General features: G+C 41.3%; 1 protein-coding gene across 1 annotated transcript in view; it reads right to left on the bottom strand.

Annotated features, from left to right (window-relative positions):
* LOC139387447 (cadherin-2-like) overlaps positions 1 to 19,998 on the bottom strand; it is a 111,529-nt gene extending 91,531 nt beyond the window's left edge. The window contains exons 1-2 of the mRNA XM_071133630.1: positions 19,658 to 19,998; positions 17,193 to 17,304 (exon numbers count right to left, since the gene is read on the bottom strand). Of these exons, the coding sequence (XP_070989731.1) occupies positions 17,193 to 17,304; positions 19,658 to 19,714 (169 nt within the window). The 5' untranslated portion in view covers positions 19,715 to 19,998. The remainder of the gene's footprint in view (positions 1 to 17,192; positions 17,305 to 19,657) is intronic.
* Positions 19,999 to 26,619: the final 6,621 nt, after the last annotated feature.

Consider the following 26,619-nt stretch of genomic DNA (forward strand, 5'->3'; position numbering starts at 1 on the left):
AATTTTTTGTCAGTCGGTTGGCTTATTTCCTGGCATGTCCTACACAACATATACGAGAGTGAAGAGCCAGGAGAGGAGACTTATCTCTGTTTACATTATCCAGTCAACTAGCACCCACTTCCCCATCCCTCCTGCCAGGAGTGATGGCCCAATGATATGGAGTCCCCCTGCATACCTCCACTATCCACTGAAAAAAACATATTCCTCTAGATTGGCTATGTTTTGTCTATAAATTCCATGCATGGAACGGATCCCCTCTACAGACACACACACACCATTCTCATTCATCCGTCCTTCTACCTCATACTTTGCATCTATCTATCAAATAAACAAACACTTGATGAATTCAACAGGCTAAGCTAAATTAATGACTCAGAGGGCTAAGCCAGCATCATCCATTATCTGTCCTCTCTCTGTCCTCTGTCTTCTTCCCTTTCCTAACCAGACTAGAGCTAGGGTCCTGGGTTAATTTGTACATATATGAATAACTACACAAAGGACCAACAGCCAGAGATAAGTTTCTCCAGCATGATCAAAAATGTGCTTTCAGATGGATCCCACTAGGGACACTTTGCAATAACAAACACAAAGACTTGGTGTTGGCTTCGCCCATTTTCTTTTCTTCATCTGTTTTCGTCATCTTTAAAAAATATATATATATATTTTTTGTAATGGGGAGAGATAGTGATCTCGTGTTAATATGTGCATCCAGGATTCACTAAAGAAAGATTATCTTCTCTCAAAAGTCAATAAAAAAGTGTTTTAGTTTAACCCCACGAGGGACACAGATGGTTGTGTGATTACAAACACAGAAGTAGTTCAGTACAGACTGCAAGGAAAAAAAAAAAAAAAAAACTCAGAGAGAAGAGACTGCAATAAGAGCCCAATAACAGTGCTGCGTGCCTCCATCACCTCCCACTAAGACATTCATACTGTGGCCTTTGAGGGAAGACCAGCGCCTAATAACATGTGGCCAGTCTCCTCAACCCACGTCTCTCTCCGACATCCCCCCGACCCCTGTCCTTCCAGCCAACATTCTTTACATAGTTCATTAAACTCTGCATCTCTTGCCCTCCACTCAGTTGTATTATTTTCCAGATATAATCATACCAAATCAATCCACAGTACAAAGAGCTAGCAGGGAGAGAGAGAAAAGATTTGAGATTGAAAATAAAACATTGAAGCAACTCTAGCCTTAAATCGCTGTTGCATAAAATCCTTGAAACACTAGCTTTTCAAATCCCCCCGCAAATCCCTTCTCACGTCCAGTAATAATGACCTCAGCTCAAGATTGAGATGCAGTAAGTAAATCAGGAATGCAACTGTTAATCTTACAATGAGTTCACGCATTTAACCCTCTGTTTGCACAGATGCATTAGGATTGAGTAAAGGCATTATGATTCTGTGTGACTTTCACTCTAGACCAACACTGCTGGCGCCATCAATTTCTGTTCTAGCAGAAGGGAATTGGTCAAATAGTGTAAAACAAAGAATTGGAGGATCAAGTTGCCCCTAGGTCTTTGATTCCAATCCCTGGTCCTTATTAACGCCAATTAATTCTCCTCCCAGGCCCAAGTCTCTCTATCACTAGTGACAGGCGTGAAAGGTCAATAACCTTGGCTCATAGCCCTCAGGTTAGCAATGGCATAAATTAATGGCTGAGGCTGTTATTCCAAACTCTTAAAGTCAGCTGAAGGAAGCTTATCTTTGCCAAAAGGTCACAGTGCTTAGAACACTTAGTGGGGAGAGTGAAGGAGTGACACAGGATCTATAGAAGATTGAGTGTGTTGCTCTCTAGTGGGGAACAGTGGGGGGTGGGGGTTGGAAGGTTTACCGGAAAGCAATGCACCTGGAATATAACGCTAGTAGGTGAATTAACACAGATAATGTATAGTGCCCTGGAGTAAATGTACTACGCCTATACACCGAGTGTACAAAACATTAGGAGCACCTTCCTAATATTGAATTGCACCCTCTTTTGCCCTCAGAACAGCCTCAATTCATCAGGGCGTGGACAGGTGGACCATTCTTGATACACCCAGGAAACTGTTGAGACTGAAAAACCCAGCAGTGTTGCAGTTCTTGAAACACTCAAACTGGTGCGCCTGGCACCTACTACCATAAGCTGTTCAAAGGCACTCAAATCTTTTGTCTTGCCCATTCACCCTCTGAATGGCACACATACACAATCCATGTCTCAATAGTCTCAAGGCTTAATAATCCTTCTTTAACCTGTCTCCTCCCCTTTATTTACACGGATTGAAGTGGATTTAACAACTGACATCAATAAGGGAACATAGCTTTCAACTGGATTCACCTGGTTAGTCTATGTCATGGAAAGAGCAAGGGTTCCTAATGTTTTGTACACTCAGTGCATAGACCTCCTTACAGCTTGAATAAAAATAATATGTTGATTGATGAGATGTGAGAAGCAAACACAACACATGTACTTGCTGTTATTGCTAAACTGGTTGGTTAAGTGGTCTCCACACAGCTGCTGAAGCGTTGTGTGCATAGTAAGAGTCACAAATCCGTAATCAAATGTATTTATTGAGCCTTTCTCTCCTTGGATACATCATTGGGCCATTTAATGTGCAGGGCTCAAATAATACACTGCAATGCAGACCCAACATACAGTACATAGGCTACATGGTGCATAGAGCAACCAGGCATATCAGCTCCCAGTAGTATACATCCACCCCCCTGACTACATCCCCTCCCTCCAGCCCCCAGCCCATCTCTTGCTGAGCCCACGGTAACACAGCAAATAAAGTGGCGACACGCTGCACGCTTTTTAAGGCCTCAGTAAATATCGACAGGGTGAGATAACATAAACCCAGGATAATGGCGGTGAGCAGAGGGAGCGGGAAGTGGATCGCTGTTATGCAGCAGCCCGTATACATATGCCTGCCACCGATGGTAACTAGGAATCGCCGCAGGTCAATCATAACATCCGCAGTGTGACAGCGGGAGGCGGCAGTGTCAGCACGGCCTGGTAACGGTATATTACTTTGAGTGGGACAGTTACACGGACAGGCGTTCATCCGCTCATCTGATGAGGTAAACAGTTTGGGTGGGAGACAGGAGGCGAAGAGGAACCGTCGCCTCTGTGTTCACAATCACAGGATGCCCAAGATTAAACAGATATTCAGGTAAATCAACTTAATGAGTTTTTTTTCTCCAAAGACCATGTTCCCAAATATCAATAACCGTCCCTTCGGAGGTGCACTTGCTCGATATGATCAGCAAGTAGTGGATGACAGCCAGCGTTACTCATATCCTGCCTCGGTCTTTGCCTGCCTGCCTCTCTCTCTCTCTCTCTCTCTCTCTCTCTCTCTCTCTCTCTCTCTCTCTCTCTCTCTCTCTCTCTCTCTCTCTCTCTCTCTCTCTCTCTCTCTCTCTCTCTCTCTCTCTCTCTCTCTCTCTCTCTCTCTCTCTCTCTCTCTCTCTCTCTCTCTCTCTCTCTCTCTCTCTCTATCCCTCTATCCCTCTATCCCTCTATCCCTCCAGCCCACCTCAGCCAGACACAGAGGCCTCTTCAGCTGAAGCATAGAGACCTCTGGGAAATACAAAAACACAAACCTCCACAAAACAACACCGGGCCAAGCCATTCATCAAAAATATTACAAGCACTATTTGAATGGGGCTTTATGTGCTCAGCTCATGACTAGAACACATTAGGTTGTCAAGGTTTCCATAAGGAACTAAATCTGTGGTTGGTTTTAACACAGTATAATGTTAAGCAGATTGCTTCAGTAGTGTCAATGTATTACTCAATTAAAGCACATCAGTCATCCAATGGAGGAAAGGGGGGCTCATCCATCACACTACTGCTTACATGAATAGGAGGAGGATGGGGAGGGAGTGGTAATAGGGAGTGATGGATAGATGGAGGGGGAAGGAGACGGGTGGGAGTGGAGAGGAGGATGCGTCAAGGAGGGATGTCACAGGATAGGACCTGGCGACTCATCAGAAAGTAACGTCCAAAGAAGCGCTAGTGCGTTGAAATAGAAACCCCCTCCGGAACACAATAGTTGGCATAGCCCAAGGCGGGCGGTGGTGAGGGAGAGAGGAGGCAGGGAGGCTCCTCATCCCAGGCAGGATATTGGCATATGTGGAACTTGGTTACAGTATCTGGGTCAATTAATGTCTCTCTGCCTCAAATGTCCCCTTTTGTAGTCAGTGAAATAATGGTGTGTCAATTCCCGTAGCCTCTCCAGCTCAGCATGGGGCTTAAACCATGACCTGAGCTTAACATTTGACAATAAAAAAATAAAGCACTGTAAATACACACTCAGGTATTGGTTTTGCTCTGTTTCAATAAAAAAAAAGCCCTGCATTCTCTCCGTTCAGTGAAGCTGTCTCAAATATATTTGTTTAATTTCCATCTATGATCCTACAGACAAGAGATGGTCCTGTTCTGCACTCTTCTCACCAGCACTATATTTATTGTTAAACACCAACAAGCTCTTCTCGTTCACAGATAAGTGAGATACTGTATGTAGTGTCAGAGGATCAGACACATGTGTCTAGTGCCAACAAAATGGTAGTTTGGGATTTAAATGTATTCTAAAGCAAACAAAAGATCACTGAAGGAGAGAAAAGCAGTGAGTTCCTGTGGTACGATTAATATTTGTTATTTTTGTCTTTTTTGCTTAGCGATGCATGAATGGTAAGATGCAGTGGAAAACATGAGGGCTAGCCTCCACACACTCAGCTAGCTAGCAGCATAATGAGAAAAACAACTGCACAACACAGAGAGAGGGAGTGAACGAATGGGACACAATAAAACGATGTTTCTTACACTACTCAATCGACGGCTGGGTCAACACTGTAAGCAGGGCTAGAATCTAGCAGAAGAGTTGTTCGCTGTGCTGCTGCCCAAACTAAAGTTGCCTGCCTCCCGGAGAGAAAACAAACTAGTGAAAACCACAAGCCTGTCGGTCCTTTAATAAAATAAACATTTCACTTCACTGTGTTGATCTGTTGTCTGCCAAGTACAAGCTGGACAGTGTTTTTTCCTCCATCGAGGTCTGGAGTTTCACTGGTGAAAAATAACACTAAGCTACATATATGGAAGCATATTATGCGGAAATCGAGGTCAATACGGCCATTTATACCTGACCTCATTACATAGAAGGGTCATGTTCTGCACTTTCCAGATGTATTTCATGTTAAATAAAACTCAAACATCTGAATTAGAGTCAAAAACCACCATGCACAGGAACCATTCCCAGTCTCCTCAGTCACACCTCACCTCATGACAGAGTGCTTACAGGAAAGGATTGTTTAAGAAAAAAATCTTTGCCATCTGACAGTCTTTTAAATTGAAGCACACACATCAATTTCAGAAACCCAAGCCAGAGTGGTTCATGGCTGGAGGGGCCCAGGTGTGATTCAGAAGCAAATAATCAATAAAAGCACATAACCTTCAAATGACTGAGGATGGACCCATGCACCTATTGTATGAAACCTTTGTTTTCCAATCCCCATGGATACACATTCAACACAATTATTATTTGAAAATGTAGTTAGAAACGAGACTCAAATAACCGCATCTAGGCCTATGACGTTAACCCTTATAGAAAGCATATTGAATGCTGCTGAATGTCAGTTGAGATATTTGAACGATAGGTAGGTCATGTGACTAACGATGAGGCAAGTCCTTTCGCAACAGCTGTGGTTTCCGGAATTCTCCTCTGACTGGTGGAGGAGGGAGAGGAGACCCACTAGCTCTCAGGACTGTCTGGGGTGAGCGAACAGGCTAATTATATGCCAAGGACAAACACCCACACACTCACCCTGACACACACACAGGCACAATTGAGAGGCACCTTAACTGCTGCCCAATGTCAGTGTCACACAGTCTAACAGGAGACAGGGCTAGCGGCTGATATGAGCGATATGAGCAGGAGCGCTGTGTAGTGAAAAGTGAGCCAGACTAAAGGGTTAGCGCGGGCCAATGTCAACCCTCCACCAACCACCGTCCATATAAAAATACCTTTATCTGCATTCAAGTCCCTGTCTGCTCCCAAAAAGTGTGGAAAGACTGAGCAGGCTACCTGTTCGATAAGGAGGCGCTGGAGAGAAAAAAGGTCAGCCATAAATAAAATATGTACTCTCCAGTCACACCGCCGAGCATCATAGCCTCAAAAGGCAGCGCCAGCCTCCCCACCCCTGTGCAAATTAGCTGCAGACGGGTGCACTTGCTTTAAAACGTTAACAACATTACGATTTCATGGTTATGATATGGCCTTTGGAATGCAATGGAGCCGGATCACGTGAAAGAATCAGCATAAAGTGTTCTCAGACCCCACCTCTCACTGCTAGACTACTAAAGGCAAAATTGCATTAGAGGTCGGAGGTATTGAAGCCATATAAAGTTTTCACACCCTTTTTCCACATTTTGTTGTGTTACAGACTGAATTTAAAATGGATTAAATTTTTAAAATTCTGTCACTGACCTACATGCAATACTCCATAATACCAAAGTGGAATTACAGTAACAGTCACAAGTTTGGACACACCTAGTCATTCAAGGGTTTTCCTTTATCTTTACTATTTTATACATTGCAGAATAACACATATGGAATCATGTTTTAACAAAATAAGTACATATACTTTAGATTTGAGATTCTTCAAAGTAGCCACCCTTTGCCTTGATAACAGCTTTGCACACTATTGGCATTCTCTAAACCAGCTTCATGAGGTAGTCACCTGGAATGCATTTCAATTAACAGGTGTGCCTTGTTAAAAGTGAATTTGTAGAAGAGAAACAACAGTCCATCATTACTTTAACAAATGAAGGTCAGTCGATATGGAAATTTTCAAGAACTTTGAAAGATTCTTCAAGTGCAGTCGCAAAAAACATCAAGCGCTAATATGATACTGGCTCTCATGAGGACCGCCACAGCAAAGGAAGACCCAGAGTTACCTCTGCTGCAGAGGATAAGTTCATTAAAGTTACCAGACTCAGAAATTGAAGGCCAAATAAAGACACATCTCAACATCAACTGTTCAGAGGAGACTGCGTAAATCAGGCCTTCATGGTCGAATTGCTGCAACTAAAGGACAACAGTAATAAAAAGAGACTTGCTTGAGCTTAGAAACATGAGCAATGGAAATTAGACCCGTGGAAATCTTTCCTTTGGTCTGATGAGATTGTTTGTTCCAACCGCTGTGTCTTTGTGAGACACGGAGTAGGTGAACGGATGATTTCCGCATGAGTGGTTCCCACCGTGAAGCATGGAGGAGAAGGTGTGATGGTGTGGGGGTGCTTTGCTGGTGACACTGTCAGTGATTTATTTAGAATTCAAGACACACTCAATTGAGATGGTTTGGGATGAGTTGGACGGCACATTGAAGGGAAAGCAGCCAACAAGTGCCCAGCATATGTGGGAACTCCTTCAAGACTGTTGGAAAAGCATTCCAGGTGAAGCTGGTTGACAGAATACTAAGAGTGTGCAAAGCTGTCATCAAGGCAAAGGGTGGCCACTTTGAAGAATATAAAATACATTTAGATTTTTTTTAACCCTTTTTTGGTTACTAAATTTTTCCATATGTGTTATTTCATAGTTTTGAGGTATTCACTATTATTCTACAATGTAGAAAATAGCAAAAATAAATAAAAACCCTTGAATGAGTAGGTGTGTCAAAACTGTTGACTGGTACTGTATTTAACAAACAAAAACATCAAATTAATAAAAAATGAAACGCTGAAATGTCTTGAGTCAATAAGTATTCTACCTCTTTGTTAATGGCAAGCCTTAACGTGCTTAACGTGCTGAGCAAAGATCTAGTTAAGCTGCAGCTGGCCCAAAACAGAGCGGCACATCTTGATCTTCATTGTAATCAGAGGGCTGATATAAATACTATGCATGCCAGTCTCTCTTGGCTAAGAGTTGAGGAGAGACTGACTGCATCACTTCTTCTTTTTATAAGAAACATTAATGTGTTGAAAAATCGAAAATTGTTGCATAGTCAACTTTCACACTGCTCTGACACACACATTTACCCCACCAGAAATGCCTCGAGGGGTCTTTTCACAGTCCCCAAATCCAGAACAAATTCAAGAACGCATACAGTTTTATATAGAGCCATTATTGTATGGAACTACGTTCCATCTAATATTGCTCAAATTAACAGCAAACCTGGTTTAAAAAAACAGATAAAGCAACGCCTCACGACACAATACCTCTACCTTAATTGACCTAATAGTTTGTCTTTTTGTATTGGTATTGATATGTAGGATACGTGTGCCTTTTTTGTTTTGTTTTTTGATGTAGTTTTGTCCTTGTGCAGTTCTTGTCTATTAATGTTCTGTATTATGTCATGTTTCATGTTTTGCATGGACCCCAGGAAGAGTAGCTGCTGCTTTTGCAACACCTAATGGGGATCCTAATAAAATACCAAAATACCAAATAAAAAATGTATACTGCAAGAAATGTGATAAAGCAATTCACACTTGTCCTGAATACAAAGTGTAATGTTTGGGGCAAATCCAATCCAATACATTACTGAGTACCACTCTCCATATTTTCAAGCATGGTGGTGGCTGCATCATGTTATGGGTATGCTTGTAATCGTTAAAGGCTGGGGAGTTCTTCAGGATAAAAAATAAACGGAATGGAGCTAAGCACAGGCAAAATCCTAGAGGAAAAACTGAATCAGTCTGCTTTCCACCAGACATTTGTAGCTGACAGCAGGACAATAACCTAAAACACAAGGCCAAATCTACATTGGAGTTGCTTACCAGAAGAGAGTGAATGTTCCCGAGTGACTGAGTTACAGTTTTTTAGCTAAATCTGCTTGAAAATCTATAGCAAGACTTGAGAGAGCTTGAAGAATTTAGAAAATAATAATGGTCAAATATTGTACAATCCAGGTGTGCAAAGCTCTTAGAGACTTAACCAGCAAGACAGCTGTAATCGCTGCCAAAGATGATTCTAACTCATGGGTGTGAATACTTATGTAAATGAGATATTTCTGTAAAAACATGATTTCACTTTGTCATTATGGGGTATTGTGTGTAAAATCTATTTATTCCATGTTGAATTCAGGCTGTAACTCAACAAAATGTAAAATAAGTCAAGGGGTATGAATACTTTCTTAAGGAACTGTATACCACTGAGATCCAATCAACCGACACAATATGTGGCGGTTATCTAGGCCATGGTGGCGTGGCATGGGGCAAAACCAACACAGACGGGCAGGTGATGAAAATGTATAGGTTCTCATAACAATAAAAAATAAAGCTGATTCTTCCATGCTTTAGCTGGGAATTGGAGCACAGCCTTCATTACAACATATTGATCAGGCCAAACAAAGACCCTGGATCTATTGATCCGCTTGGTGCGGGAAAACTGAGAAGGGGGGAATGAGAAGGAGAGCAATGGACTGGTGCTGCAAACAGGATCACCCAGAGAGAAGTGCTGCATCGGCTTAAAACAAGGGAAGCGGGGGATTGGAATTTAGAACCCCCATCAAATGAGATGGGGAGGGAGGTGCGGTCGTGGGGTTGCACTTGATGTCGGACTTTAAAAAACAGAGATGGAGGAACTTGTGTAACATGCAATCCTTGTAATGAAAAATAAAATAAAGGGCTGGTTGTCCTGCTGTTCCTAGCCCCTGTTCCTCTCCTCTTCGCATCTGACTGAAGGATGATGTCTCTTCTGTATTTATGGTTCTCATCTAACCAAGGGATTAGAATATTAAGGCAGCCTTGTTTGACTATTGAATAATTCAGGATTGGCACAGAAATCAGTGCTTCAGACAGTGCTTTGCTACACAACCTCATCTGCAGCAAGGTAGCCAGTGAGAGCCTTCATTGCACGAGGCTATTACACATTGTCTTATCTATGACCATGATGTGCTGTGCCATGACACTAACTCAGGCTAACCCTCAGATACACATTATTTACAAAAGGAATGTGTTTTCTGATCATCCCATCCCCTGAACTTTTGTATCTTTGTTATCATTTATTATATATTTATGGGGGCCTATTGGGCATTCATCAATTAGAAGAGAATCACATTCCCTTAGTGTTCCAGTGTTCCGCAGGCAGCCTCTCATAACTAATGCAGATGCCTTTGACTTCGTTGTGATAGTCACGTTAATTCATTACCATTTGTCATGTATCGTATGGAGGATGGTGGAAACATCCATAGAGATCCAACCGACCGGTGCTCCCTCTGAATGCTCCGACTCTCCATTTTCCAGTGATAGATGTTAATTTTGGCAAGTCAGGACAGCATGCCCTGAGAGGTGTCGTGCACATGGGGCCACCCCGTTGAGGGTCACAACCTCCATTGGCTGGTCTCTCCATTCAGTGTGAGCTCACCCCCCCCCCCCACAGTACAGGCACACACACACACACACACACACACACACACACACACACACACACACACACAGAGAGAAGCACCACCTCCTCCTTCCTGGAGCTGTAAGAGGTTGAGCACCGGCCCCAATTTACAGGACGGAGTCGACCAGGATCACGTCTCACCAAACACACGGGCCTCTCAAGCACTTCAAAGAGCTGCCCCAGCTGTACTCTATACCAGGGGTCATCAGGATCCTTGACAAAGTGCAGAGAACCAGAACAACAACACCATACAAATGGAGTCTCACCCCCCCCCCCCCCCAATAAAATATAAAAAGCCAGAAAAAATGTGTATTATTTATTTTTCTCACAATATTTTATTTTTGTCAAAAGGGTCTGATTCTCTGTGGGTTCAAGAGGTTTGTATTAATCAAACAGAGCAGGGAAAGGTAACTACACTAAAAAACAAAGTCATGGAAAGTGTTGTGATTTCTTATGCCCAGGTCTTTCCATCCAGTATAGCGTACATTTCATTGGACAGAAAAAAAGAGCCGATGTTGTACACACAAAGTCTCTCTCTATCTCTCTCTCCCTCTCCCTCTCTCTCTCTCACTGCTTGTTTAATCCATATAGTGAAATCGGTCAACTGTGTCTCCCCAGAACGGCTCAGGGTTTGAACCCCCAGTCAGTGGAGCCAGATACAGACAGCTCAGTGGACACGGTCGACGCACTGGCGTTAAAAGCACTTGAACTGAGGTTGAAGAAGACTGTAACCACAGTTGCCTTCCATCACCCCAGCACACTTAATTGGCAAAAACAACTGAAACTTAAGAGCTTGTGGAGTGTGGAATAAAGAAAAAGATTGAAAGTAGGTGGTGGGGGGTTGGGGAGGCAGGGTGGCTGCTTGTGAGAGGAGTATGTATTAAGTTCAATTAGGCTTTTGGGCTTTTTCATTAACCCAGTTTTGGAGAGGAAAGACTCTGCTGAATAATGCTGCTGTTACTGACTCACTTTACAATCCTGCTTAAAAAGCCCCCTAGTCTGAAAGGCAGGACAATACATGTCAGCTCTCTATAGCCAATTCTCCATTAACCCATTAACCAGCAGCCCCAAGACCCAGTCCACACTACCATCGCCAGCCATACCGGCAATTATACCTGCTGATTTCATCAGATAAGTCATTTTGATCAAACAGGAAATTAACACGACATGAATGTTAAAATGTCCTTTCTATAGGAACACTCACTGGTGGTGACACAGTCTTAGCTTAGCTGTGGTAGTGAATGGTGATGAGTGTAGTGAGTGGGAGTAGATATATAGGCCTCCACTCAGGGACTCGGTATCAGCCAGCCCTAAACAAATAGGGATGCTTAAAGACAAGGTCACGAGAGGCCCTTGGGGCCGACAGTGGGAAACCGCCTGAGCCTGTGGGCTTTACGTTCACAAACAAAGAGCTAAAATCCTCTTTTCCACATCATCGGATACATAGGAGAGGAGGCCTCGTAGCAAAATAATTGTCCTCCCTCACTTTCCCCTCCACTGCCCTGCTAATGAACTTTGTTCAGAGCCACCTGAACAATTCCATTGAAAACCGATGGAGCATTCGCCAGGGCCAACCAATAGTTAATCTCTGGATCTGCATCACCTAACAAATAATTACGTCTTTATAATTAAACAATTACTTCTGCTTATTGTGGAGGAATTGCCATTATAGAGAATACCCAAGCAGAGCCAAATGTGTTTTGGGCCTAGAAAACTTTGGGTTTTGTTATTCATTCCAAAAAAATGTGCATGTGAATGCTGATGTTCTCCCAGATCTACTCAGGGTGTGTATTCTGTAAATCAATTACTGAAATGAATCACCTTCAGAGACAGTAGAGTAGGCTCCTATTGTCTCCACTCACCACAGGGTCAGCTGTCGCAAGAACAAAGTGATCGTATTACCGTTACCTAGTACTGTATACTGGTAGGGTTACAGTCATATTCACAACGATACTCCTTCCCAACTTGGAAGAAGGAATCTATTCCAGCTCTACAGAGAGAGCTTAGTATAACTATACTCTCTAATAGCTTTTCTAAAGGAGGACAGGTCCATGCATATTACAAGGAAGCTGCTAGATTGTTTCTGATATAACAAGGAAGGATTTTCTGTTACAATGAGCATGAACACTCAAGTATGGTTGAGGAGAATGACTGCAACTAGATTCAGTCAGTCCTCATTCATTCATTATTTAGGGCCTAAGGATGCAATTAAGAAAAGTAATTAAATGCACAGGAGGCAGACATTCTCACTGAAAGAAAAAAAACACAAAGGTGTCATGGCGTTAGTCTCCACACTACACCTCTTGTGGCTAGGAGCCTCTCAAAAAGCCCTTGTTTCCCTGCCTCCTGGTAAAAACAATATTCACAAGCAGCATGGTGAAAGTGGAGTTAGAAAACAGGAGGGGGGGCTTAACACTCCCTCCACACCGTGGGAGCTTTGTCTTTCAAAACATGCCACAGGAGCCTTTCATTAGAGACTGGAGCTTTCATTAGCATCATCCCACGCCACTGAGCTACTGAGCCCCATGCAGCCCCAGCTCCAGGCCAACGCATTACAATGATATAGGGGTGCTGTGCCTCTCTCTCTCCCTGTCCGAGAACCCCTCTCCCCATAGAGGGCTGAGGGCTAGGGGAAGGGAGGGAAAAGAAAGAGCAGAGGAGAGAGGAGGTGAGGGAGGGTAAAGAAAGAGAAGAGGAGAGAGGAAGGTGAGGGGAGGGGAGAAGGGGGGCAGACAAAAGGGGAACTGATTACCCCTGGTCACGGCCCATCCACAATTCAACTGAGAGGGAAATCCATCACCTGGAGGATCAAACTGGAGGTTGAGCTGTAGAGCAGGTATAAGGAAGCTCTCTCTTTCCATTCCAACCACCACTCCATTACTCTCCTTCTTTCCCTTTCTCTCTTTTTATCTCTCGCTCTTCTCTCCTTCTCTCTCCTTCCTTCTCGCCCTCCCAGTCTCTTCTGACTCACACTCTCAGCTGACTGTGACTTTTTAGAACACACTGTGAAATCCAACGCAACTGGAGCTAGTTTCTGGTTCAGATGACCTCAAGGCCCAAATCCCTGGGATGGCACATTGGTGGTATATTCCTCTTTTATTATTGGCAGTCACTCTCAAGGCGTCCGCAACAGAGGAGGCTGGTGGGAGGAGCTATAGCAGGACGGGCTCATTGTAATGGCTGGAATGGAATCAATGGTACGGTAGCAAATATATAGAAACCACATGTTTGACTCTGTTTTGTTTATCCCATTCCAGCCATTACAATAAGCCCGTCCTCCTATAGCTCCTCCCACCAGCCTCCACTTGTCCGCATGCTTCACAGCCGAAACAGTTCGGAACAGTTTGTGCATATATTATGACGACATTTTGTTTGTTTTGGACTTTGGCAAGGGTTTTTTAGACTGTTTGGGCAGACTACATTTTTTCAGAGGCAAGTCGAAGTCGGTAGTCGAAGTCTATGCCCTCTCGTCTGCGATTGGTCAACAGTAAGGATTCTTCAATTAAGTACCGGTTGTCATTCAACAAGAAATGACTCGTCCTTGTGCACATTTTTTCGCTTGAAAAAATCTGCACTAAACATCCTAGTCAGATGCAAAATTGCGCAACTAAGATCTCCCTGGCAAAAACATCAAAGTTAATTACATATTTCTTCGGTTATCTATTAATTCTGACTATTTTGAGGAAGTGTATGCTGGCAACAGCATCTCAAAATGGACAAACAGCACTATTGCCACTTCTTTCCCAAAATATTAAGGCAGTATGCGAGCACACTCATATGGTTCACCTTGCTAGGCACCAGCCAAACTGACGACTTCAGTCTCAGCACTGTTCAGAGGTGCTATTGGTGACTGTAATCGTGTGATATTTGTTTGTGTGGCAGCACTTTTACTTAGGGAGTAGTTAACCGCAAAAAAGCAATTAATTGGTCATGTTTTCCATGATACATTGTAATTACTGTTTACAATCATGTCAGTATCATTATAATAATTAAAAACAAAACATTACATTGATTTTGTCTTGTTTTTCTGAGGGATATGGTATAGAAGCAAAAAGAAACAGATACAAACGAAACAGATAAAAGCATAGTCAGATGTAGCAAGCTGTGCTTTTCGATGTTGTATTTCCAACAGAGCAGATACTGTACAAACACAACTGTGATACTGAAGCTGTGTTGAAAGGAAATGACAGCCATTAAGAGGTGTTGGGATTATAAAACAGCATGGCCACTACTGACCACTTCTTTCCTTTATGTTTCTGCTATGTACAGTTGAAGTCGGAAGTTTACATACACCTTAGCCAAATACATTTAAACTCAGTTTTTCACAATTCCTGACATTTAACCCTAGTAAAAATTCCCTGTCTTAGGCCAATTAGGATCACCACTTTATTTTCAGAATGTGAAATGTCAGAATAATAGTAGAGAGAACAAATTATTTCAGCTTTTATTTCTTTCATCACATTCCCAGTGGGTCAGAAGTTTACATACAATCAATTAGTATTTGGTAGCATTGCCTTTAAATTGTTCAACATGGGTCAAAAGTTTCAGGTAGCCTTCCACAAGCTTGACAGAGCTGGTGTAACTGAGTCAGGTTTGTAGGCCTCCTTGCTCGCACATGCTTTTTCAATTCTGCCCACACATTTTCTATAGGATTGAGGTTAGGGCTTTGTGATGGCCACTCCAATACCTTGACTTTGTTGTCCTTAAGCCATTTTGCCACAACTTTGGAAATATGCTTGGGGTCATTGCCAATTTGGAATACCCATTTTCGACCAAGCTTTAACTTCCTGACTAATGTCTTGAGATGTAGCTTCCATATATCCACATAATTTTCCTACCTCATGATGCCATCTATTTTGTGAAGTCCCTCCTGCAGCAAAGCACCCCCACAGCATGATGCTGCCACCCCTGTGCTTCAAGGTTGGGATGGTGTTCTTTGGCTTGAAGCCTCCCCCTTTTTTCTCCAAACATAATGATGGTCATTATGGCCAAACAGTAATATTTCTGTTTCATCAGACCAGAGGACATTTCTCCAAAAAGTATGATCTTAATCTCCATGTGTAGCAAACTGTAGTCTGGATTTTTTTATCGCCATAAAAAAAGCCAGACTACAGTTTACTACACATGGAGCAGTGGCTTCTTCCTTGCTGAGTGGCCTTTCGGGTTATGTCGATATAGGACTAGTTTAACTGTGGATATAAATACTGTTGTACCTGTTTCCTCCAACATCTTCACAAGGTCCTTTGCTGTTGTTCTGGGATTGACTTGCACTTTTAGAACCAAAGTACATTCATATCTATTAGACATAACGAGTCTCCTTCCTGAGTGGTATGATGGTTGCGTGGTCCCATGGTGTTTATACTTGCATACTATTGTTTGTACAGATGAATGTAGTACCTTCAGGCATTTGAACCAGACTTGTGGAGGTCTACAATTTTTTTCCTGAAGTCTTGGCTGATTTATTTTGATTTCCCCATGATGTCAAGCAAATAGGCACTGAATTTGAAGATAGGCCTTGAAATACATACACAGGTACACCTCCTATTGACTCAAATTATGTCAATTAGCCTATCAGAAGCTTCTAAAGCCATGACATAATTTTTGGGAATTTTCCAATCTGTTTAAGGCACAATCAACTTAGTGTATGTAAACTTCTGACCCACTGGAATTGTGATACAGTGAATTATAAGTGAAGTAATCTGTCTGTAATCAATTGTTGGAAAAATGACTTGTGTCATGCACAAAGTAGAAGTCCTAACCGACTTGCCAAAACTATAGTTTGTGAACAAGAATTTTGTGGAGTGGTTGAAAAACTAGTTTTAATGACTCCAACCTAAGTGTATGAAAACTTCGAACCTGTTTAAGGCTAACATGGCAGAAATAATGATTTAATGACTGTGAAAGCAACATAATAATTTACTTGCATAATAATTATTGCATATGTCCGCGATTAGTACACAACATATAAAAGCTTTGACCATTTGATCTGTGTGGGTTAGCTTATGTGTCATAATGAATGGTGTTTGACATACAGAAACAGACATAGAAGATATAAGTACAATTTCTATTCCAAGACTGTGCTTTGCACCCAAGTGCATCCCATGTGTTCAGCTTTTGAATTACAACTGCCATGGTTCCATTTAAAAACAAGTAGAGGGGTTTGGTTTTTCATTTCCTATTCAGAATAAAATTGCAGTGGGTCTCCATCTTTGAAACTTTCCATGACTTCAAGTTTATGGGTTTTCTATGAGGGGTACTGTATAAAGTAATCTAATTTAAAATGGTTTTGCATTTTTTAAATTCTTTAAATTCAGAGCTCCAAAAATATTTTTTAAAAGCAAGTAAGCTGGAACACATTGTCCTACTGTTTAAGCATTGGTTTTTCAGCGACACTGTGCTAAGACTGGAGAGAGAAAATGATTGAACTCTGTTGTTCAAAAAAGGCCTGTGTAAGCAAATTATTAGAAGTAGGGCTACATTTATCCAGATTGACATTTCATTGTTTACAAGCCAAACAACATGGGGTTTTAGGCCCACATAACAGCAATGCTAATTGTTAAATATGTTTGATGTTTGTTGTTACCCACGACCGCACTCAACATCCTACATGTGTTGAATGAAACACAGTACAGGCACGCACGCACACACACACACACACACACACACACACACACACACACACACACGTAAGGCATTTCACTGTACTTGTGCATGTGACATTCAAACTTGAAACACACACACAAACACTTAAGCACGTGTGCACAAACATACTACAAACAGGCAGTGAAGAGTGTAATGGAAAACAAATCTATTCAAACCAGGACTTACCATTGAAAAGGGCCTGTCCTTTCTCTGCACTCTCTGGAATCTCTGCAACGTACATATCTTCAGAGAAGCCAGGCCGACACAGAGGAGGGGTGCCCCTGCCCTCTGTTGCAATCTGAGGGGGTAGGAGGGGGAAGGGGGTTAGAATGATTCAGAATCACAAATCACCCCCCTCTAAATGCACTTTCGACTACCCCAAAAACTCCTGGTCACGTTCTGAACCCTCCACTCTATCTCCCTCCATAGTCATACAAATGCACCTGTTGTTTTTATAGCAAGGACTGCAATTAGGATAATGAGGCCAAAAGGGTTAACCATTAGCCAATGAGCATGGCTAGGCAAGAACAGGCCACATTTGTCTCTTTGAGGAGATAGAGAGGGGCCCAGACTCAGGCCCAGGCCATGGTTATGGCTCTATGTTGGGTCTATGGCTCACTGCTGGCTGGTCCCCCTTATCACTACTCTGATCTGAGTAAACGGGATGCTTTGAAGTTCAGGAACAGTAGAGCTAGGCTACAACTCCTAACACTCCTACTAAACTGTAGGGGTGAAAGCATCTGTGTGTGTGAATTCCTGTGTCTACTCAAACAAAACACTAAATCATCATCCCTCTTTATCTCCCCCATCATCATCCCTCTTCATCTCCCCCGTCATCATCCCTTTTCATCTCCCCCATCATCATCCCTCTTCATCTCCCCGCATCATCCTCCCTCTTCATCTCCCCCATCATCATCCCTCTTCATCGCCTCCCCATCATCATCCCTCTTGATTGATCTCTGATTTAATCACAATGGTCTGATGTTGAATCCGATAAGTTATATTTCTGCCATTTGTTACATAATAAATTATTATCTGTCACTTTATGTATTTTATTTATCTTATTTCCAAAACAAAATACAAACATTCATGGACCAAATTCAATTGAACACAAATTAGACATTAGATAGATCTAGAGTTTGACAATTATCTCATCAAGTGTGCGTCGTCTATTATAACATAACACATAATCTATTACTAGGCTACCACATAATGGGCATCAAATTGATCAAAAACTATCCAAAACAAAATAAAACGAGCATATGATCCCACATCCCCAAATACACTTAATACTATTTATTTAGAAGGGACAACAAAAGAATGTGAAACAAGGAGAGTTCCACGGAAAACAAGAATTGAGAGTATCCATGCCACTTGCCATTCAACATCAGCGGAATTGAAATGGAATATGCTGGGGGAGGGGCGGGTGGGGGTGTATGCCTGGCTTTCTAGCACACTACATCATCAATTGACAGAGCACACCACCATGCATAGAACAGCATAGTTCGTTTTTAAAATTAATAAATGGGCCTACATTTCATTAGACTGACTCTCATATTACAGCTTTAATTATTTAAACATTTTGGCAATTTAAATGTAAAAAATCCTTAATTTTTATATTACAACTCAAGTAGGCTAGGTCAGGCCTAAATTACGTATTAAAAGATACATAATTTTGATGAAACTATAATATTCAGAATGAACTATAAAATGTGATAAGTACAAGGTTGGACTAGGCTACTTTGGTAACCTACTTTACACTCTGCCGAGGCACTATAAGCAGCTGAGGTCAAGACGATTTTGTAGTTAGGAAATCAAAAACGAACACAGCATAGTCTCTGGCAGAGTTTCTGGATTGCACTAACCTAGAGAAACTCAACATAAGTGCACCGTAACTGTTGTTTGCACTGATAGCCTAATTAAAATACGTAAAGGGCCATTGCCTCGAGGCTCATTCCGTGTCCGTTAGGAAGAAATAATAATAGGCTTTTGTAACCCATAGCCTGCATCAATAGACAGCAGCAACTTACTAACCATATCATGTTGGCTCGTGAAAAGGTTACAAATGTAGCCAACAAACATGCAAGTATAGCATTTTAGCAAGTTCAACAACAAAACATACTTAAAGAAGAAACACTGTATTTCTTGAGGCCCATATGGACTAATAAACCACGTTCATTATACCGTAATAGATATGACTATGTTTATAATAGATTATGCGGGCTAGATTTATTTTCATGAATTTCGAAAACATGCGAATATGGTACTAGAGAGTGATACATTGTAGTCAACACAATAACATATTTTGAACAAGCGAAGCTTTTTAAATGGCCAAGCATCCCATCCTTCAAATAGACTACCGTAGTGCTTTCGGCTCCAAGCAAACCAGGGTTGATCTTCACGCAACATCAATTTACTACATCTTGTCATTATTTGTTGACGCATCACATATCCAAGTTCCCAATACTGGATGCATTATAACGAGCATCCAGCCCAAAAATGACCATGTAGTATTTTTGGAGCCAAGCTATAACGGACAACCAGGCACGTATAACCCGACAGATCACAGCAGCAGCATCGTCACAGAAAGAAAGCAATAGTCCTAGAACTGTCTTGTGCAACTCAACAAAACCTTTCCGGAGACACATTACCTGCAAAGCGGCCAAGAGCGTGAACAGAAGCAGTCCCCTGCCCTCGTATAAGTACATTGATATGCCGTTTGTTATGTATTTTCCCTTTCAATGCGTGATAAATATCCGTATATCTGCTGCAGTCTGGATGTAGTGGTGAAACCAAACGTTCCCTGCTTACAACAAAGGCGGCAGCGGCAGCAGCATGTAGCAGCCTCCCCTATCCACTCTCTGCTCCGATCTGAGATCACCGCCTGGTACTGAGGCTGCTACTCCCTCCCATGCATACAGTCCCTCCAACAGAAAATACCCTGTCGCTGTGCCAGGATCTCTCACTGTCTCTCCCTACTGGTCAATTCGCCAAGTTCACTAAACACAATGTGGCTCCTTGAGACTCCGTCGTCTCGAAACTCCTCCTTCTCCAATCTAAAAACAAACATACAATCTGTTGAAAAGCACTTTAAGTATTTTATCGACAGTCTGCTGCCCTCCTCTCGCTGCCTGAAAATGTTAGGGGAAGCTCAGGCTGGGAGATTTAAATACATGCCCTTAATCTTGCATTATTTTTATATTAGGCCTATGAATGAATTATTATTTTGAGCTTTATCCAAATGAATGACACACTTGGGTTTCTACTGAGGATGATTATGATCTACATTAATCATAGGCAATTGAATATGTATCAGGTTTAGTCTTCCATCTATGCCTATCTGACAAAAAAAAATGAAGAAATCATTTTGGCACCTGCTGAACAGTAAATTGGCCCCTATAAAACACAGATTAAATATTGCCATACTTTCCTACCTAGACCCGATTTCATATTTTACTGCAATTACAATTAAATGTATAAGAGTCTATAAAAGGTTTCCTATTCCTAATCTTACTATTTAGCTGCCAATCGTGGATCAATGAAGGGTGGCTCCAACCTGCTAGAAGAGTATTGATAGATAGGGCTTGATCTATATGGGTCACAGCAAATTGGTTACATCTTACATTTCACCTTATATGAAAGAATATTAAGTGTTAATTAAGGTTAATTACTTTTAATTACTTTTAAGGGTATGCAAATAACAGCCTCAATGCAAATCAAATCACCTCTCAATCTGTGGGGCTATTGTGGTGGATGTTGCAGTGTGTGGAGGCAGACACACATATTAGGGTAATTTGGGGCAACTTTATGTGCAAGAATATTAAGTGTCAATTCATTTCTGATTAATGGGTTAATTATTTTTGAAGGGTACGTAAGTAACAGCCTCAATGATAAGTCAAATGTCTAATTGCTGACACAAAAAAACAAAGTTTGTAAAAAAAAAAAAAAGATCCCACTGGGTACACACTGGTTGAATCAACATTGTTTCCACTTCATATCAATAAAAATAGATGTTGAATTGACATCTGTTCTCAGTGGGATAGCTATGTGGATGATGGTCATGGTTAGGCAAACACACTATGAAGGGACATAAACGTCTAGAATTGAAAAATGTTTAGTTGCTCACCTTATTAAAATGTACCTACATTTTGACTGCTTTATTAAAGCTGCAATATGTAACTTTTTGGTTGACCTAACCAAATTCACGTAGAAATGTGATTTATAGATCTGTCATTCCCATTGATTGCAAGTCTAAGAAGTCTGTTGTACGTGCACTATTTCTATGGATCCCTTGCTTAATTTTCGTTTTTGTGTCTTTTACTTCCGGTTTTGTACACCAGCTTCAAAAAGTTGAAAATACAATATTTTTGTTTATTGGAAATTTTTTCACAACTGTTTAGATTGTACAAGGATACTCTACACTGTACAGCAGATGGCTTGTTTTGTTACATAAAATGAAATTAGGTAAACTATTAGAATTTTAGCAACTAGGAAATGGTGAAGCAATTTCTGCATATTGCACATTTAAAAAAAAACAGATTTGTCGCGTTCTGACCATAGTTCTTTTGTGTTTTCTTTGTTTTAGTGTTGGTCAGGAGTGGGCATCCTATGTTGTGTGTCTAGTTTTCCCGTTTCTATGTTTGGCCTGATATGGTTCTCAATCAGAGGCAGGTGTTAGTCATTGTCTCTGATTGGGAACCATATTTAGGTAGCTTGTTTTGTGTTGGTTTTGTGGGTGGTTGTCGTCTGTCTTCGTGTGTCTGCACCAACAGAACTGTTTTGGTTTGTTCACATTTTTTGTTTTGTATTTTGTAGTGTTCAAGTTTATGGTCTTTATTAAACATGATGAACACTAACCACGTTGCGCTTTGGTCCTCTCCTTCGTCCACAGAAGAAGCCGTTACAAGATAAACATTTTAATCTCTACAAAATTGGATTATTTATCTTTAGGTTCCCTTAATGTTACACTCTATAAAATGAGGGGCTAAAAACAACCCGATTTGAGTTCTTTGGTAACCCAGCACTGGGACAATATTGGACAGAACACATGCTGGGTTATTTTGACCTAGCCAGTTGGGTTGCGTGAATAACTCAATATGTTATTCATGGGTTAATTTAACCATTAGGTTAGTTTATTTCACTTTCATCCTGGGTTGACGCAGCTGCTGGGTCTTTTTAATGTAATCCTTAGGTTATTTTTAGGAGAGTTGGCCTATTAGGAGCATGGCTTTTAGATATGTATTTTTGGCCACCTGTGAGTAAATTTCATTCCTGTTCATGTTAAGTTAGTAAATATATTTGTTCCTCAATTATTTTTTAATGTTAAATATTGTAACTAGTTGGCATCTATCCTAATATTGGGATTTGCATAGGCCTACAAGGTATTCACACACTTTTGTAACCCTCATTGAAGCTACTAAATTGCCAGTGTTCAACCTTAACATTTGATAAAAGTACAACATAACAGGTGAACAGGAATGACATTTAATCTCACGGGTGGCAACAAAAAAGTTCCAAAAAATGTTGCCCATAATTATACCCAAATTGTCAATCACCATAGAAAAATGCATGAATGACAATATAGGCCTACAAGTCTTCAGGCAATAACCACAGCCTACATACAGTACTTACCATATATGCACCCTTTTCAATCAAGGTGATGAAAAATGCCTTCAGTAATATTTGAAACATATTTGAAAGGTTAATTGTGGTTACCAACCACAAGACTGTTGAAATCATAGAATTAGCCATTAGAATTAAACAATAAGGCCTGAGGGAGTGTGGTATATAGCCACTAAACCACGGCTAAGTACCATATCCCACAAACCCCCGAGATGCCTTATTGCTGTTACAAACTGGTTACCAACATAATTAGAGCAGTACAAAGAAATGTTTTGTCAAACCCGTGATATATACGGTCTGAACCACCCATTTTAAAATACTTAATTTAATAGGATCTCTATGGTAAAAACTTGACCTATTGAACATGCTTCCTTTTTTGACACTTGCACGCATGTGAACAAACAAACCCCTCTTCAAGTGCGAGGAAAAACAAATAAATAATTCACATTTCTTTTAAAATGTCCATTTAATTGTTTACCGTGACCAGTTTTAGTAGTAAACATTTAATAATAAAATGCATGAGTCGAAACAGAGTAATACGGTATATAGTGTTGAGCCAAACAAATTTTTGGCGCCAAATGAATGCGCTTGCGACCACACACACCAGTAATTAACAATCAAAATATAGTGAAGAACCCCTGCTACATTCACAAAATGTAAACAGTTTCAATAAATCATGTTTTTAGTAAGCTAGTAATTGATATCTTAAGTATCTTGAGGCCTACCTGGGGAAAATATCGCCCATTCACGTCTTTTTCTTTGGTCCATTCTTGAGTAATATCTACAGAAAGCTGAGTCAATTTAGTTTAACTTAATAAGTCTGATGTGATTCATTAGAATCCCTTTCTGTGTGAAAGTCTGTTGACTCATCTTCAGGGATGGATGTAAATCAGCTTTCATGTTCTCTTAATAAAACATGGGATGAATAATGCTCTTTCAAGTTCCCAACAGGCAGCAGACATCAGCAGACGGAAGACCATCCAGATGTTTCCTCATATCATACAGGTTGGCATAAGTCAAAATCTATAATCATCTTTACTGTGCTTTTGAGATTTAGGTAGATGATTAAGATAAAGGTTAAATAAGGATTGTGTGTAGCCTATGCCTGTGCAATAGCATTTGACTTGTAGAAAAAAATTATCTATAGTTTTCCTTCCTATTTTCTTCCAAAACATGTCTACTCCATTCAATAAACACTATGTGCATAGGCTATACATGTCCAATGGTTGCCTTTTGGCTTTTGGTTGGCTTTTGGTTTTGGCTTACTGTGTGTGTGAGTCCCCAATACACAATCCATTGTAAAGAAAAATAAAGTGTCTCTCTGGATATTGGTGTGTTAAAACTAATGAGGAATTAGTTTGTTGATGCTAACAGTGTTGACTTGCTAACTCCCTCTCACCCACAACACTAGAGATTCCCCAGTACCAGTAATCCTGAGCAAACAGATGGTACTATCACCTATGACTGGCTCAGGTTTAAGCATACTCAGTGAGAGTTTGGGTTGCATATTTGTTTTAACAGATGCTTACAATCCACTGTAAGGTACTTTTGTGTTAATTGATCATTACACTTTTGGCTTCCCTTTGCATTCAATTCTACTTACCAACACCCAATCCACATGTAATCAAATAATTCCAACTTCGATAGTTAAATTAAATTCAATCTACTACACTGTATTGGAGAAACGTACTGTAAAATGTTTTTGAAATTGAACTCAAGTATATCCAAAGGAAATAGAATTACACTGTGCAATGTCTAAATTGGGTTAGAGATCAAGTTGAATGACCTGTTGATAATTCGTATTGCGTTTTCTGCAAATTGCTTCAGTTTATGTAATCTAATCTAATTGAGAGTGGGATCAAAACGCTCCCTCTCTTTGATTAACGCTGTCGCGGTTATCTTCTGTCAGGGGGGAGACAAGGGGGAGGAGAGGGGAGGGGAGAACGAGGGGGAATCCAATTATGACTCAGAGCATTCAATCAAGCTATATCAAGATTCATATTTCATAAAGCCACTCTGCGCCCATGAGAACTGTGTACGCAGCATATTTCTCCTGTGGGCTGCCTTTTATGAAAACAACATGATATAAAACCGCATGCAGCCTGAAGTGGAATATCATTATCATTACTCCGAATCAGAATAGTCTCTTCCCATATCATACATACACAGACTTGGATGTGTAGAGTAGATAAGGCCAGAAGAGGAGTTGTATAGAGGGAGGCTAGAGAAGAAGTGTTTATGTAGAGGTGGCTGGGTAAAGAGAAATAGCCCTGCTCTCATGCCAGCTGTAAGGTGAGTGTTTATGTAGAGGAGTCTCAGTAAAGAGAAATAGCACTGCTCTCAGGTCATCTGTAAGGTGAGTGTTTATGTAGAGGTGTATGGGTAAAGAGATTATAGCAATGCTCTCAGGTCAGCTGTAAAATGAGTGTTTATGTAGAGGTGTATGGGTGAAGAGAAATAACATTGCTCTCAGGCCAGCTGTAAGGTGAATGTATGATGCATGTGGCCCATGTTGCTGACACTGCTGTTGACTCCTATAAGGGCAGGTGTCCGGTGGCTGGGGCCAGGACATTCTGGTGGGGGCTGGTAGCCTGGGGGGGAGCCCTTGACTCCAGGCCTATTACTCTGCACAAACGGCTCTTCCCTCCAGGACCATGGTGGCCTTGATCTCTCCAAGGGAGAGAAAATGGCAGAGGTCAGCAGCACCTTTATAACCCTTACAATCCTCTGTTCTTCATGCTGACTATATGTGTGTTGATACAGAGACTATGAACTGTACTGTACGTAGTTCTCATAGTCCCCAGGCTAATTGCTACCGCATTGTGGACGAGACTAGTAATAAACAGACCATCACTTTGAATGGATAGCTATCTTAAAGTGCTGGAACCATGGCGTTCCGATCTCTTCAACATAATGTCAGCCCTTTAGACTAAAACGACGTGTTTTGACCCCTCTCTATCATTGGCTAATTAGTTAGCCAATGGCATTCCCCGATGTGTCAAAGGTTGCCCTTTAACAAATGAGTCAGCTGAGAGGAGCATCCTAGCTTTCAAAGCAGCTTTTAAGCTTAATTGTTATGCTTTCAATAGAGCTTCTGAGGACAATAGTAACAATGTGATTATTTGTTTCTACTGCCAAATCTGCTGCTTTCAATCTTTTATGCCATTTGAACAATAGGCCCAAATAGAGTTGTGCTGTGTGGTGTGTATATTCTGTCTTAGTGGTTTTCAAATGTTTTTTTTACCACTATCACTGCACGCCATCTCTCTCCCCAAGCATATGTCACCCCATTACATATGTTTCAGTCACCAACATATTTAAACCTAGTTTTGATGGATTTGTGGCCTGGCTCGTTTTGATGGTCTAAAGTGCCGTCTGAGCTAAACCGATAATTGCATTTAAAATCAAAACAGTATTTTAGAGCCATATTGTTCCCTGCTGTACATCATATCTAGTTTCAGCACAGAGGGTTCATCATAATCCTTGTGAGAGGAAGAGTCAACACAACAGAGCAGAGCAGTGCCATCGCCTTGTCCACAAACAATGGGAAGATGTCACTCTGCAGGCCCTGGCATGTAGTGTGTGTGTGTGTGTGTGTGTGTGTGTGTGTGTGTGTAGTCTCCCTGCTCCCTGTGTCTTCTACAGACCAGCCAGACCTAGGCTGAGTGAGCATCTGGCTTAATTGAGGGGTTGTAGTTATAGCTGGCGCTGTAATAGCGATTGATTGGCTGACTAGCGAGGACCATGGACCGTGGCAAACTCAGGGAGAGGGGCGAGCAGGGCCTGTCCTTAAGAGGTAAGATAAAAGCAATAGCTATTGTTTTTATTGGTGGTGTGTGGCAGGAAAAGTGTTTGTTGACATGTTTGTTCGTTTATTCAGTTATTCATTCATTAATTCATTCATTCCATCACCATCAGTGGGATTTCAGTATGAATAATTTCTCCTGGAGGAATTCAATCTGTACTTTTCTGTCAAAGTGTCCGCGTGGAC

The sequence above is a fragment of the Oncorhynchus clarkii genome, chromosome 28, assembly GCF_045791955.1.
Source record: "Oncorhynchus clarkii lewisi isolate Uvic-CL-2024 chromosome 28, UVic_Ocla_1.0, whole genome shotgun sequence".
In the NCBI taxonomy this organism is placed as follows: domain Eukaryota; kingdom Metazoa; phylum Chordata; class Actinopteri; order Salmoniformes; family Salmonidae; genus Oncorhynchus; species Oncorhynchus clarkii.